Below are 16,739 nucleotides of genomic sequence, written 5' to 3'. Positions count from 1 at the left end.
CAGCAATGCAGGAACAGAGCACGTGTTAACCCTGAATACACAGTTTGAAGTGACTCAAGGCCCAGCAAACATTTTTGCCAGAGAAGTCTTCATTCTACCTGTGAGCAAACTTCAGTCCAACGAAGAACATTAAGACTGCAGCCTGCTGCTGGATACTGGTATAGGGCAACTGAGCCCTCTGTAGGCCAACTGATCTGTACCCAGGCACAAATCTGCTATTCTGATTAAAAGCAAAGCTACTATTTTATGAAAGGGTAATGGAAATAGTTTAGGCTTATGAATTCGAATTAGCCTGTAAAGCAGTGCGTAGGAAACTTGATTTCCCCCTGACCCCATTTGCTAAAAACAAGTCACAAAACAAGCATTGAGCTAGAAATAAATCATTTATTTTAAAACAATACAGGTTAATAAATAGATTAGTTATCAGAAAACTTACTAAATAGCCTTTTATAATTTACACAAGGCAAATACAACATGCCTATAACTATTTTTTAAAAAGCAAAGAGAGTAAGCTTGACTTGTAAGCCATTAACAAATCTATATATACATTATTTGGAAGCTAATAAAATAAACTGTTTTTATGTAATCTGTACTAACTATATTGCAAGAGCATTGAAGCAACCAAACCTGACATTGTATTTTTGTTGCCAACTACCTTTTCCCTATATCCCATTAGAACTACTTTTTACATTCCGGGGAAAAAAAAAAAAAAAGAAAAAAAAGAGAAAGTTCCACAGTTAAAAAAAAACAAACTTAAAAATACCCTTTTTGTGTAATCTTTTTCAATATTTTCCACTCTATAGAGCAACTGTCTGGGGAGGGATGTGGACATGGAAGGACCCAACACAACCACAAACAATAAAGAAAAGCCAAACTTATTTGAAGCTTTTAAATATTTCTTAATCTGTAACATTTCAACATTGCTGTCTGATACACTTGGGCGCTAGTAATGATAACTGTTGAAAACATTGGTGCCTAACACAGTACACATTAAAAATCTGCATTCTGTAAGCCCATAGATAGCACCAAAGAATTATTACAAAGATAACAGGTAATAGATAAACATTTGATAATGCTTGATTTAACAGTAAAACTTCAGTAGTTACACCATCTCAAGACAACCAGAGAATATCTGTAGAATCCTTGATGTCTTACATTTATGAAACAAGAATGTGAGGGGGGGGTACAATGTGCAAACAACTTCCCATTTAAAGCACCCCCCAATCATTAACCCCAAATTTCTTCAAATACAAACCCTGTATTTTTAAAAAATAAAATGAAAGCTAAACCTTACTTTCTACTGTTTCAACAACTTAATCCAGTGTTTTGATTTTTCAGTGCTAGTTACTTCAGAAAAATACATGTTCCAATAAAATCAATATTATTAATAGGAAGCCTCACTTGTCAAACTGTGGTATGACAGGTTCTTATTAATGTTAGTTGCAGCTCACTAATAAATAGGCTCTATTTACACATACAGAGTCCTGGAAAGTCAATACAGCAGATAATTGTTTAGATATTTTTCTTTTTTTACAGAAGTACTTGAAGTGTAACAAATGTGGTTTTTTGGTTGTATCAAAAAGGTTTCTATTCTCCTACTGAACATTTGAGGGATTTTTGTGTTTGACACCTAATAGAGATCCTGACTGACAAATGCAAATCCTCCATACACTGAAGGGATAATGATCAAAGAGCTATCCTCAAGTGAGTACCAAGTAAATACGTTTGACAAGTATAACAGAAGTCAGACATACGGAGTGAAACACCTTTCCTGTGGATTTGAACAGAATTCAAATGCATTCCACCACTGTAATGAATCCAGTTTTTCCATGGGTAGCCTCTCCCACTTCTACTTTGGAATCAGAACTGAAATCATCTGGCTTACAGCTATCAATGCATATAACACAATGAGAATGTGAAAAGGGCAGACCCATGAGGAATGCTGGAGCTCAGGAGACAACTATGCACATTTGCTCCCTGAGATGATGGAACTCAGATATCTGTCTTATTCAAAGTGCTTACTTGTCAAAGGGGTGGAAAAAAAAGAGGGAACAGCTAAAACTCAACTTCATCAGTGCCTCCTTTTAAATCAGAAAAGCAATGGGACTAAAAAAGGTAGGACACCTGGAAAGAGGAGGGTGTGGGATGGAGGGGGAAAGAATCATATCAACAGTGACAACAGAAAATGCTAATACATTTCTAAAGTTAGAACTGAACCAGATCCAGGTACAGCAGAACTTGAAAGAACACTGCTACACTGAACAAAGTAGCAAAAATAAAGCTTTCAGTTACTTAGCATTCAAGAATTAAAAGGCTGCAGATACAAATGATGTGCAAGGCCACGAGAATTTCTTTCACCTTATGTGCTGGCTTTTGACATCTTTGTTTTAAACATCAAGGTTAATTAGACATTTCTAGAAAGCTCATCAGAGATGAGGAGCAGCTGGGGAGAAGAGAACTGTGCTGATATTTATCAGTGGTTACAATGGTCAGAGGACCACAGAACATGGTTGCTACTTTATTCTTCCTCTGCATAGTGAGCACTTACCAAGTAAACTTCGTGTGGTGCAGAAAATGTCAAGGTTTAGACAGGGCAATCAAGTTATTCTGAATCTAAAATTTATTAATAGTTTGCATATGCATCTAACATACTAGGACAGGCACTTTATAAATAATTAAGAATTAATTTTAAAACCAAGACAAACAAATATGGCCAAAGAAGGAGTAAGATGAGACCACAATAATTTCCATTCTGACATCAAGATTTTCAGAGAAGTCTTCAGAGATTAAAGGCTAATACAAAACCAACATACAACTCATGAACTTTCAGCTGAATTTTGAAAAGACAACTTGACTGCTCAGAAAACAGGTAACATTGTTTTAAAACAAGTAGGTTAGTACAGGTCTCATAACCTATGTGCAATTCCAGGTTCAATCAAAAAAAAAAGGGGAATTAACATGACAAAATATGAATGTTTGCTGAGAACCAAGATACCATCTTCCAATCAAGAATAGACAGAGGCTAGTTTGCCCAGATTTCATAGCCCAATTACCCTCATCTACAATTCTCAGACTTTCTAAAAACCTTGCATAATATTTGAAAATCCATGAAGATGGTCTTTTCTCTGCTAGAGCTACTCTATTTCATTAAGATACCCAGTTACTGCGTGTTGGCCTGTAACAATGCAGATTTCTGCCAACTCAAGAGCCATTCCCTGCAATATGGAGTTTTAAAACAACCTTGCAAATAACATAGTAGGGCTCTTACTCCCTCAGAACAGTCCCTTCAGAACACTAAATCTTATGGATTCACTTTTGCAATTATTGCTGCCATTAGTAGGGCTTACAGCATTCGTTTTAAATGAAAATGGAGGCTGAGTTTTAAGGAAACCTCAATTCAGGTCAACACAAAACCTCACAAGAGCAGACAGTATTACTCCCCACTAATCAACATCCATGGTCCTGTCAGGCTACGTTCATGATTTCTTGATAAAATGTTGTGAATTTTCTCAAATACTGCTTTGTAATCACATTGGGATTTTGTGTTTTCTTGGGAGATGTTCTCATCTAGAGACTTTGAGTTCCACTGTACTCATTTTTGTACTTAGACTGAAACAAACGTTGATTGCTTTTCAAGATTTCAACTTTTTGACCCATTATGGTTTTGCTACCAAATGTAAGTAGAACATGAAATTAACTATTTCATTCTTTAACATATCAATATTCTCTAAATGGTTTAAACCGAGCTGTTTGGAGTCATCCTCATCGTAGCTTAAGCTGTCTGTACTACTTGTCAAAATATTACACCTGAAGTGTTCACACAAATCTATGAATTACTGATCTGAATGGATGTCCCTGTCAGTTACCTAAAACTCTCTGAATGCTTTAGTTTTTTCAGTCTTTAACCTCCTTTTCCCACATTACAAGAACATCAGACCATCTTTTTTGAGCTATGAGAAATCTCATGCTCCTCTCTCTTTTAAATTACTTTTTTTTTTAATGGTCCCTATTTATTAGCTGTTCAACAAAATGGTCTCCTGCATTTAGTCACTAAACTAAAATAAAGGTATGCTGGACTGATTTCAACACTCCTTTTCCCATTAGGACTATGAGTTTTTCAGAAGCTGTCAAGGCATCCAGGGGTTTCAGTTCAGGTTTGTAAGTTCTTCCAAAAACATATGGTCCTTCTAGATGCTTTATGTGTTTAGAATTTAAATATAGTCTTATATTGTAGACAACAAAATTGAATTATTAAACCAGCATAGGCCATCTGAAACAAATACATTCAAAATTATGCAGTATTTTTTGATTGCAAAGGCACTGAAACAGTTCTGAGCTGCTTACAAATAAGCCACAATGTAGGCAGTAAGCCTGGGCATCATTTCCACATCCTTCACACTCTTTCTACCTGCTCCCACTTAAACACTCTTAGATGAATGCAGTATGTCTTAATGTATGTAAGTTACAAAGGAAAATGCATACCTGGACACTACCATGAGCTGATAAGTAATTAGTGAAAGATACTTAAGGGTCCACTGCTCTGTATAGAGAATTCAATTTACAACTCCCCTGTGTCTTCACCACATGGCAGACAAAGTTGCCAAGACAGTCACTGAAAAGAACAAATCTACAGTCCATGATCCAACCAATATTTGTCTGAGAATTCACAGCCTTAATGGTGAAGACATTGCTATACTGAGATTCACAAATTGTTCCACTTACTTTTCCCCCTTTATTTTAAGGTATACATCACTTATGATGAAAGGTATCAGATTGAGTGCATTAGAAACTGATGTCCTCTGCTCACAGAAATGGTATCTCAGAAGTCACAATACAAGCTTTCACACAGGTCTGTCAGAATATTCACAGAGCTTTTCTGATGGACTACCTTTTACAGTGAGGAAATACATCGGTCTCTATGCTGACTCAATTAGTAGCTCCAATTAAGGTCATTTATTGTGTTGACTGGGTTACATGGACAGCTGTTCCTTTGAAACTGGATGGAGGCCTCCAGTTCATTTCACATAGGCCACCAAATTGTCAGAGGGTAGTTACCAACCTGAATCCTATTTGAAATAGTGACCTAGAAATGAACAGCTCTGCATCCTTCCCTGAGCCATCCAGTTTCCCCTCAAAAATATTTTAATCTGTCTTCATGTTAGGTTTGTTTAAATCTCCAATATTGAAGTTGAATTCCTTGAAGACTTGTATAAGGACAATTCCAATAGACACTGTGGTGAATCCACAAGCCATGCCCAAAAAATCTACAACTCCTACATTACTCCATTCCCTGAAAAGGATGGCTGAAGCCAGGAGGACTAGGGTGGTAAACACAACGTAGTAGATGGCACCAAACACAGAGGAGTCAAAACACTCCAGTGCCTTATTGATGTATCTGAACTGAATAATAATGCTACATCCTAATACTGCCAGAAGTACCAGACAGAGGTACAGAGCCCTTTGACTTGATGGGTTATTGTGAAAGATATCTTGAGCAGCCAGCCCAATGCCTTTTGTGCTGGGAACAGTGAAACTGCCCAACAGAGAGCAAATACTGATGTAAACCATAATATTAGTAGGTCCATGAGCTGGAGCTATCCAGAAGATAAGCAGGAGAAGCATTAGCAGCACTATGCAGAGATAACCCACGAAAACTGGAAAACAAAAAGAAAACAAGAAAATATCAAGATGAGAACTCTTGGTCTTCTAAAGATTTTAGCAGGCAAATCATGTCCTAGCAGTGACTTACAGGGATACATCACAATTAAGATTTGCTATTGAAGATAGACCCAAATCACTGAGCTTCCAGAAATATTGGCATCAAAACCTGATGATGATGTCATGTTCTTTGGGAAAAACAAATAACTATGTGGAAAATTACACACTGTGGCACATTTGAAATGGATTTCAGATGGCTTTTTCTAATCTTATTCTCTTTTCCATTAGGACTATACTCCTTAAAGTCTCCTATGACAGACAGAAGGATAACACCTCATTCATAAACAGTTCATTAAAGCACAGTGTGTGGATCCAGCAAAGAGCTTCAACATAAAATTAGATCCCACTAAGGTGAGCACATTAGTAGGGACAGTTAGAACAAAGATGAGGCCATATTATTTACATTATACAATCAGTACACATATAAGATCAGTGAAAAACATTTCATGCTTTAGAGTTTAAAAAAATACAGAGCCAACGCTCTTTGTTCAGATTTAAATGGTAAACTGAGACTAAGGTATTTGTTTTCTTTTCTTTGTTTGCAGACTTTTTGAATAGCTGATGTTATTAGGTTTGAGTTTCTCTCACTTCAAGCAAATACAAGAAAAACAATAGTTGGCAGTTTAGCGCTTAAGCAAGAAAAATAAAAAGGAGCCTGGAACATATTAGTACCATTATGTGTCCTCCAGCAGCTGGTGAGAAAGAACAGGCATTTCAGCATATGTCTCAACAGCCTATTTCTACATACCTTTATTGTGCAAATAAATCTGGGAACACAACTGGTATTTAGTATAAACTTTTAATTAAAAAACCATGGAGAAATAAAGGAGAGAAGAAAGAGAGTATTTTTTTTTTTGTTTTGTATAAAACAACTTAAATTGAGGTCCTAGATTTACACTTTTCATCTCTACATAGCAAGATACAGTCTTCATAATGTTATAAAATTACAAGTTCAACTGGCCATTGTTCTGAGCTTGCTGTGCAGGATAATGTTTTCAAAAGTATCCATGTTTTCCTTTTGCACACATGTCCCAATAAATATGACAAGTTCTAAGAAGAGCAGGGCATAGTTTTCTTACACAAAACCCATATTGATTTTCCTCTGTCACATTGTGATTTCTTCATCAGTCAATTTCCCTACCTGGAAGAAGTGGTAAGCCTCTTCCTCAAGCATGTTCCTGCTCAACCTCAGAAAATCATGAATTAATGAAAAAACAAACTACCTGGATTTGTAAGCTTCTCTTCAAGCTCAGCCTGAGTCGTCACACTCTCGGACTTCGGGGAATGGATAATGAGAACAACAGACCCAGCACAGCTCAGCAAACATCCCAGCTTGCCAAGAATGTTCAGTTTCTCTTTCAGCAGGTAAGAAGCTAAGATGGACCTTTGAAAAGAGGAAGAAAAACAGAAGTTTGACTGCATCCTGTTAATAATGTTTAACGGTGCTGTGCCGTAAGAATTTCCCTTTTAAAGGAATACTATCAAATGCTGATGAATTCTCAAAATGTATTTCTGACTTATCTGAGGGAAGATTTATCCATTTGCAGTTTTACTCCATCCTTGGCATCTCACCTTAGGAAAAAAAACCCAAAACAATACAACAAAATAAGACACAAACCCCAGCAAAACTTCTAGACACAACACCCCAAAAAGCAAAACCACACCACCCCCTCAAACCTCCCCCCAAAAAACTAAAATCCCCCAAACCAGACATCTGACCCCCAAGGCAGACATCTACCCACTACCAATTGGATGAGCTGTCACAAAGCCCCATTTTAGAGATGCTAAGCAGTCAGGAGATAAAAGTGACCTTTGGTTACAAAGATCCCAGGGCTGGGCTCAGACATGTAGCTGACCAAAGTGAGCAAAAATATGTGGCCTAGGTTAAAATAATAGGAGGTATTTAAAGCATCATCAGTGTGTTTCATTGTGATAGAGCTAAAGACAGACATGAAGCAATGCCATCTATACTCTGAAGCAGATGACCAGTGCAGGCAACAGAAAAATCTCAAGGTAATGCACAGCTTTGTTTTCAAAGAGTTGTGCTTTTTCACTGCAGTAGTTCAACAACCGTAATTCATCTATTCACAAAACATTAGTTACATATTAAACTCCTTAAACTCACTGCCTTTTCTGTGCCTCCCACAAACATAACTTCTAAGAAGCCAGGGGCATGCATGTGCAAGGAACTCCCTTGAGTTTTCCTCCTTGGCAAGAGGCCAGATCTAATAAAATGAAATCAGCATCAATAAACACACGTGGGCTGCGGATAACTGGATAGAGAAAAACTGTGAGACAAAAGGAAAGATCTACATAGTAAGTGAACAAGAGAATAGGCAGAAAAGTCCAGAACAATCACAGAAAAGGCAGGAAAAAAAAGTTTATCTGTTCGAAATCATAGTGAGAACTAAAAGCAGAAGATACTGAGGAAAACCCTTCTTCACTGCCTTCTCCCAGCCATGCTTTCGCAGGGAAAACAGGAATAGGTGACATTGTAACACATCATGAACAGCCATAAGCCTGACATTTCTCAGTGGACCTCCAGTGAGCACTGAGTCCATCTGACATTTTATTAAGTAGTAATGTCATCCAGATAAGAACAAGAAAAGCAAACTCTTACCCAAATGGAACGCCAAGAGCTCCCAGGGGCGTCACTAGCACAGTTGGGACTGCAGTGTAGGCCAAGAAATTCCCTATTTGACCCAGTGCCACTGTCAAGAGAACCAGAAATAAGCCTTTAAATCCCTTTGATTACTTAAAAATAAGTAATCAAAACTTGCCCAATACTGTTTGGGAAAGACTGACCTAACTGGAAAACAGATGTTACAATTTGCTTAGTTCTGGTAATTTTGCATGTAAACAAAATGGCTGGAAATTTTCTATAGTTTTGTATTTGTTAATACAAGATTTTTATTTGCCACACAAGGATATCCAAGTGGGCACAGTAAATAATCTCATTTGTAACTTCTCTTAGTTAAATATAAATAAGACTATGAATTAGAAACATTCATGGATTATAATCGCAGTATTACACTCAAATATTTGTATGAGGAGGGGTAAAAGTATATATAATCCATGGTTTCATCCTTAGAATGTGCATTCTCATGAAACAAATGTACTTGATTATAGTTCCTAACAGCAGTGTTAGTTTTTGGGGGGAAATAAAGACAGCGCTGAGGAATCTACTACTGAAACACTAAGCACATGCATAAGAGCTCTTCAATATACTACACCAACTTTTCATAACACTATGCAACATCCAAAGTCATTCCTGACAACTGTAAAAAGAACATGCCTGACAAGACACAGTAACAGCCCCAACCTTATTTTTCTTTCCTCCAGTAAAAGCAAATTCCAAGATTTACCACAGTATTGCACATCACAGCTGTGATAACAGTTCATGTGTTCAATTTTTCTGTTAAAAAATAAAAGCTAGATGGTTTTGCAAGTGCTGGCAAGTTTATAATAGGTCAACATATTTGCATAGTTACAGGGTCTGTGGTAACTGGCAAGAAGCTTGAGATTGAACACAAATTACATACAGCTCAAATTTCCAGTTGCTGTTAAAAGCCATTATCAGCATTTAAAAACATTTCAAGAATCCAAGATGTCTTTATGCTCAGGCTGGCACTGCCCTCAACTATCAAATATCATTACTATCATCCAATTTTTTACATCTGCAAAGCACTCTGCAAACATTAATTAATTTACCAATTAGCTCACATTATCAGTAGAGCTGAAGACCTGTGTAACCTACAGGAAATATGAAGGAGACAAAAAACTTGCAAAACTGCAGAGTGTGGAAAAATTATACTAATTAAATTCACTGAGGCTTTCTCTATGTGCAGGAGTAAGACACAGAAATTGATGAGCAGCAGCATTTCTGAGGCACAAGAGACGGTGGTGGTCTCCCTGTCCCTAGGAACAGAGTAACTCAGTTATGAGCCTCAGGCTGTTTGGAGATCTATGCAGCAGCTCTGGCATTATCTTCAAGGCATCTGAAGGCATTGGGGCAGATCTTGGATGGAGAATGGTGCACAGCTGGCACTCTGCATTTCTGCAGATTACATACATCTCCAAATGACTCGGACAAAAGTTTGCTTTTTTTGGAGGTCAGGTGTCTGAACTTTCTGTTGGAAGAACTCTTAACAGATGGCACCAACATCAATCCATAAAGTAGATCTCTGAAGCTTCAGTCAAATGGAACATATTGTAAGGTAACTGAACTTACTGGAGATTTTCCATATCACCATGTAGTAGCAACCAGTAGTAGGAGCAGTCCCTTACCACCACAAATGACAGAACAGGACTAGTTAACACCAATTAAAAAAGCAGCTCAGTGGTTGTTACCATCTACCTGATGTTGAGAACCTTTGCTGCCAACCTATCCAGTCCTCTCTGAACAGAAATTTCTCATCAGATACATCAGTGCTGTAAGTCAAGACATGACTTCAGTTCTTGAAGGCACACCAAGCTTTTAATATGATAAACAAGTACCAGTACCCTCAAAGTTACTGCAACACAAAACCTGATGCACACTGGCATGTCTCCATTAGCAAGGAGACCAGGAGTAGACCTAAACTGCAAAAGATACCTATTCTAGGCATGCCAAGGGCTTTATTTCAGACAAACTTCAGCCTGCTCCCACTAACTGAAAGTCTATTTGCAGCTCACATGCATCAAGTACATTAAGTATGTTCCTAGAATTCATCTTCCAACCTAGTTTCATTTTAAAGACCAGGTCAGGAGCCCCAACTCTGCTATGAAATGTGAAATACAGCCCAATCTGTGGTGACAAACAGGAGATACACTTCACAAGTGTGCTCCCCATCTATAATACAACACTAATGCAGATGTTTTCACTGTAAGAACCAGCCACATCACTGCTGCTATCAAAACCTGCACTGAAACTAATTAATTAGCCAATTAATTAGTTTAATGCTCATTGAAATACCTGTATACATGCTGCAATCACTCTTTTGACTACAGAGTAAGGAAAAGTCCCTTAGCAGAATGTGCAGCCCTTCCTCTGAAGTCTTCAGTAATCCAGTGGATCCCAGGGCCCCCAAATGGTTGGGCAGCATTATGCTGAGTCAGCATGCCAACACAGAAACATTCACCATCTGAACAAACACCATGAGAACAAGTTGATAGAGTTTATGTGGTTTTTGTTAGTCATATAAACTCCAAATTCTCTGCTTGAGAAAATGATGTCAGCTGTTGCCATTTCACCCAGATAACTGGGGGCATTGCTAATTCCACAAGTAACACCTTTCCCCACACAGCACCTTTCTCTGCATCCCATAGGTGCCTCCCTGGCCCTTGCTGCTGCTGTTTGTGACTATGCTGTCATTCTGAGTCTGTAATATCCACAAGTAACTCTTCAGTTCCTCGGTAAAGCCACTGAGGTTTTGTTTTGAAATACCTGCAACTAGCTACTGGAAAAAAGCCAGCTGATACCATTCCCTTCAGCTGTTTTGCCTTCATTCAATTCAGTCAGCTCCTTTAAGCATGAAATTGTTTTTTCTGATTCACCAAGATAAGTCCTGTAATAAAACCTCCCTTTTTCAAACTCCTTCTGCTTAGAGATTACAGATGGGAGCCTCAGGAGTGAAAACAGTGACTGATGCACAGATTTACTTTTACTTAGGCAGTAGTGATCCTGTCAGGGGAGGAAGCTGTCAAAGATCTACCTAAACTCAGGTTAAATCACTTGAGGACTTTTCTTCTGAAGCTCTGTTGGCTTCTGCACTTGCTGTGAACTTTGTCCTTCAATGGGATCTCTTGGTTTTCATTCCTTTTGCATGGCTTTAGGACAACAAAACCAAAAATCAGAGACCTACCTTGCTGCCACAAAATCAGAGGCAAAACTGGACCCATATACTTCTCAGAAACAGCATCAGAACTTTCCAAATAATTCACAAAAGGCTGGATTAGAATCTAAAAGTGGGGTATGATTCTAAGCTTGTGGGTAGAACTAGGGCTCATGTAAGAGGAGAAAGCTAGTTGCTCCCCATGCTCCAGATTCCCATCAGAAAATGAACTTGGTGTTAGCAGAGTTACAAAGATATTAAGGGTAAAAGTACACTGATCTCATATCAGCACCACAGAAGGCTCTGCATTAATCTTGCAGATTAAAAGCAAAACTGAAACTGTATCTGTTGAACAAGAAACCAAAAGCATTTTGGTTTTTTTTTTTTTTAATTGAGGCTGGTTAAATGCTTTCTGATCTAAAACATAACATGTGCTCAATGAGCCCTTTTGTGCAGAGCAACAATTTTTAATTCAGCTTTGACTTTTATTAAAAACTGAGCTGGCCAGTGCAATACAGAGACACAAACCATGCAGGAACCCAGAGTCAGAGCAGTGTGTGGCTGCCAAGGGCTGCAAGCACCAAATGGTTTAGAAATGTGGAAAGATGGCTGACTCATGTTTGTCCCAGCTCTTTGCCTCTGCAAACACCACCAGGCTTGGTAGCCATGGTAAGAGTTTACTAAAAGTGGAATATTTCTAGGGATGGAAATTTCATGACAAGGAAGTGCAAGATTCAAGATGAAAACCCAGATCTCCTGATGTCTCCTATCACCATATAAGCAAAACTCCCTTAAAAAAAAAATTAAAACTTTTTAAGATACTTACTTGCAATGGTGCCCGACCACCATACTATATCAGTTAAGTATGAAGTACCTGGAAGTATAGGAAAATGTATTAGAAAAATATGAAATCACAGTATTGGAACTATGAAACAATTGTCTCAGTTATTAAAGACCTTAATCTTAAAACTACTCTTCAAGGCAACCGAATCTGAGATAAAAAAGAGAACAATATTGGATTTGGCTTATGTTTCCAAGTAAGACTTTCTTAAGACAATGTGTTAGTCAGAAGTTCTGGTTTCCCGTTTGAAGTACCACCTATGTGACACTAATGCAGTATTGTGTAGAAAAGCATCCAAAATGTTACCAAATGCTTCTGAGGGTGACATTTAAACATACAAATTAAAACCACTTCTAGGAGAACTGTAAACCTATGGAAACAGAACATGAATTGGTTCAGTTAGTTTGCTAATACAACCTCAGTGAAATTGTATCAGAAAAAATGTAGCTGAGAAATTGTTTTGGCAGTTTTGGCACACAGGTTTGGCAGGACCATTGTGTCACCTTATCTTCCTGCATTTAAGCATTGGAAAGTGCTACAACTGAAGCCTCTGAATTTCTAACATAGTTCAGTTTCAGTGAGGAGTAAAATCTCTGCATTGTCCTTAGTGCCTCCCAAACTGGAGGGTCATTATTTTCACTGTCAGATTAAAAGCTCTTGCCTTGGGATGTGCCCAGGTGGAGCCTGTGCACCACAGAAGTTCTGCTTCTGCAGAACATCAAGGCTCATGACCACTTCCTGAACTAAAGCATGGCCTTCTCTGAGCACAGCCTTGGCATCAAGTCATGCTCCTATGTTTTGCTCCTCTTTCTAACAACACAGCTCTGCATTCATTTGGGAAGATGCCCTCTCAAAAGCTGCTGGAATAATAGGCAATACTGTACCTACTCTGAAATCCTGAATGGAAGGAAAACACAGCCATCATTAACTCTGGAGACATATAAAGTATTAAGCACTTGGAAATCACACTACACAATTGAAAAGATTAAATATGACTAATGAAAATGGCCAGCTTTAGAGTGGGCGTAGTAATTTTTTAGACTTTTGTTATTGCATATAAAATAAAAACCCTGTTGGGGACAGAAATTATAGAAAATATTGACTCAAGTAAGGTAACGTTGCAAAATATTTGTCACCCACTGCTGTTTCTAACTAGACAAGGATTGCTAATTACATCAATACTATGATATTGATTCGAGAGAGAAGACAGAAGAGACTTGAAGTGCCTCCTTGTTAATTATACAACACCTGCTGAAGACAATGGAAAGAAGACATCATTTGACACTGGCCATCTCAGACTCACAGCTCCAACTGCTAATTCAAGGCAGATCCCTACTGCTTCATAACATGAAATAGAGAAAAACCTGGGGTATTTTCCTGGATGCCTCCTCACTGAGCATGCTAATAGAAAGAACTACAAAATGCTCAGCAAGATGCACAAACACCAGTAATACCTTCAAAACAGGAAGTTTTACAGCTGCTAGCACTGAGAAAACAGGCACACGCCCGTCACTCACTTAACCCAGTGCTCCACTGAAAGCTCTTCAGGAGTAAGTACAGCTTCATGGAAACTTCCTCCAGCTGCCTTGGGTTGCAAAATTATTATTTTTCTCGTGTGTTTTCTCATTGTTTCCCTTACAAAAAAAAAAGTTTGTATTTATGCAAACGTGATCGTGATCTCTCTGTGGACAATCAAAATGGGTTACAGCCATCTTGGAGGGAAAGGGAGACTATGCTTGCAAAACAAAAGTTTGTCTGATGCCTTTAGATGTAAGGTCATTGCAGAAAAAGCAAAAAAACCTTTTTAGATCAGGCTGCCAGGTTGTAGTAACATAGTTCCAAGCTTGCTTTGCTCCACTGCATTCACCCTGAACATGCTAGATGCAGCAGGCAATGGAAATGCAAATGCAAATACATCTATATATATATATTTGTATATTATATGTATGTGCACATGTAGGTACATATTTACATATATGCAATGTATACAGAGAAAATACCTTGTCTTGGAACTAAAAAGGATTTTTCATCAAAAAGAGTTCCTAGAACTTATGGACACATGCTCATGCACAGACACCATCACCTACAAAAACAAATGGCTATTGACCACAGTAATAGAATTCAAAGGCATGATGCAACCTGTGTTTACAGTCTTCCCCTTACATAAAAACATTATACTAAAAACAAATAAATAAATGTTTTAAAATTGCATTTTCCTATGTTCAAAGCATGAAGATGCAACTAGCAAATGCTGTTCAGCTGCATGCTTTGGGGAGCTCAAATGTCAAAATAAAATTCAGAAGATCTTCACACTTGTGAATTTACAGCTTTGCTTTGGCTAAACTGTCTAGAGAGCACAGTCAGTTCCTGAATATGTTCACCTCAGGAAATAATAATGAGGCATGGGATTTCAATATGAAAAATAGAAGAAACATTTTGTTAGAAGAAATATTTATGTTACTGATCTGTCTCTTCTCAAAAAGTGGAAACCACCACATGACTGATACAACTTGACTGTGTCTGTGGAAGCGCTGGTATAAACAAGCAACAAGATGTGCTTGCTGGTGCTGTTCATGGCAAGAAACTATCCAAGCCACAGAAACTGGTGGTAAAGTCCCACAAGCACATGAAAAAGAAGAACCTGTGTGTGGGAAGGAGTGCAGACAACATCCAAGTCCCCAGTGCTGTGTTAGAGCGTGTTAGACCAGGGCTCTGACCGTACATCGGGGAGCTGTTGCTGACGCGCAGCTCTCCAGCGCTGATACCCCTGACTGACCCGCACCCCACCTGCCGCCTCTCCTCTCATCTATCACCTCCCCTGCGCCTCGAGCCAGCCATGGACCTCTGATGTCAAACACACTTAGGTGACAAACTGAAGCCGGCTCCCCGCTCCAGACGCCGGGAAGGTGTCCCGCACACCAGGCGGCACGGCCACCCACCGACACAGGCTCCGACCCAGCCGAGGGTGCCCGTCCTGCTCGCCGGGCCGGGTCCCCGGGCAGCCCTGCCGCCTCCCGCGCCCCGCTCCGCTCCGGGCCGGCCGCCGCCGCAGCGCGGGGAAGGCTGCGGGCGAGGGAGGGAGGGAGCGGCCCCGCCGGGGGCAGCCGAGGCCCCGCAGACTTGGGAGGGTACCGGGGGGTCGCGGGGTGCGGAGGGAGGCCGGGACGCCCCGGGAGCGGCGCTCCCACCCGCGACCACCGCGGCGCCGGGCCCCTACCTCTCCCGCGGGCCCGCACGATCCCCTTCTTCTGCAGGACGAAGGTGGAGCCGTTCACCAGGCTGGAGACCACGGCCACGCTCAAGCCCAGCGACACGGCGGCGGGGCCGGGGCTTTGCGCTGCCCCCTCGCCCGCTGCCGCACCGACCGCCATCCGCATGGCCCCGCCGAGAGCTGCAGGCGCGGCTGCCCGGGCCCAGCGCTCCCGGCAGCGGCTCTGCGCCGGGACCCGCCCTGCGCTGCGCTGCGCCGCGCCGGGGGCGGCTCCGGGCGGCAGCGGCGGCTCCTGGCGCGCGTCCCGCCGGGCACGGCAGCAGGGTGACGTCATGGCCGCGCTGCCCCACGGCCGGGCCGGGCCGAGCCGGGCCGGTACCGCTGGCTCCGGGCCGTGTCGAGCCAGCCCGCCCCGCTGCCAGCCTGCACGCCCCGCCGCCGCTGCTCTCGGGGGTCTCCGGCGGGGGCAGACACTGGGCAGAGGCTCGGAGCTGCCAGCGTTCGTGGGCAGGGGGTGCGGGACGATGTAAGCCAGGGGGATGTGGAGAAATGTGCGCAGGGATGTGGAAGGAGAGGAGGGAGACAGCAGGGCGAAGGGATGCGGAAAGACAGAGGGATGCGAGAAGACGTGCAGAGGGATATGTTGTGCAGGACAGATGAGTCCCGCCGGGCCAGAGTTTCAGGTGTGCGAGCAGCGCTTCTTTCCAGCCCTCTCGCTTTCCCGTGGGGTTTCTAAAATTCACGTTGGCTCTAATTCTAAAATTCACGTCCGCCCGAGAGCGTGGGATGTTGCGGCAGCAGGGCCAGGCGGGGGTCAAGGCTGCCATTGCAGCCGCCACCGTGACCTGGAGCTGCCCCTCCATCCACCCTGCCAGGTCAGTGTGAGGGGCAGAGCCGGACAATCGGCCAGGCACTGTGTGGCTGCACACTGGGAAAGCTTGGCCTCTGCCGGGAGTCACGCACATTGCCTGAAAACTGGGGGATCCCTAATCCCTCCTGCTGTAAATCCAATAATCCACTTTTATTTCCAGGAAAAATTCACTCTCTTCTAATGGCACAGAACAAGGTCAGATTCTCACGTTTATGAACCTCCTCTCTCAGCTATCATTCAGCATCTTCCAGGTCCTGGGAGGGCAAGAAGAGAAGCCATCCTGCC

The 16,739-nt window shown here is 41.2% G+C and overlaps 1 protein-coding gene across 1 annotated transcript; it reads right to left on the bottom strand.

Moving 5' to 3' along the window:
• Window positions 1–364: 364 nt before the first annotated feature.
• Window positions 365–15,917, bottom strand: NIPA1 (NIPA magnesium transporter 1). The gene is given in 7 exon segments (XM_036382360.2): window positions 365–5,654; window positions 6,942–7,102; window positions 8,339–8,429; window positions 12,358–12,405; window positions 15,590–15,843; window positions 15,845–15,890; window positions 15,893–15,917. Coding segments are annotated over 7 exon segments (1,137 nt in total). The 3' UTR covers window positions 365–5,142.
• Between the last annotated feature and the right edge of the window lie 822 nt (window positions 15,918–16,739).

The sequence above is a fragment of the Molothrus ater genome, chromosome 2, assembly GCF_012460135.2.
Source record: "Molothrus ater isolate BHLD 08-10-18 breed brown headed cowbird chromosome 2, BPBGC_Mater_1.1, whole genome shotgun sequence".
In the NCBI taxonomy this organism is placed as follows: domain Eukaryota; kingdom Metazoa; phylum Chordata; class Aves; order Passeriformes; family Icteridae; genus Molothrus; species Molothrus ater.
The sequence above is the reverse complement of the archived record's forward strand: the minus strand, read 5'-3'. Positions and strand labels throughout refer to the sequence as shown.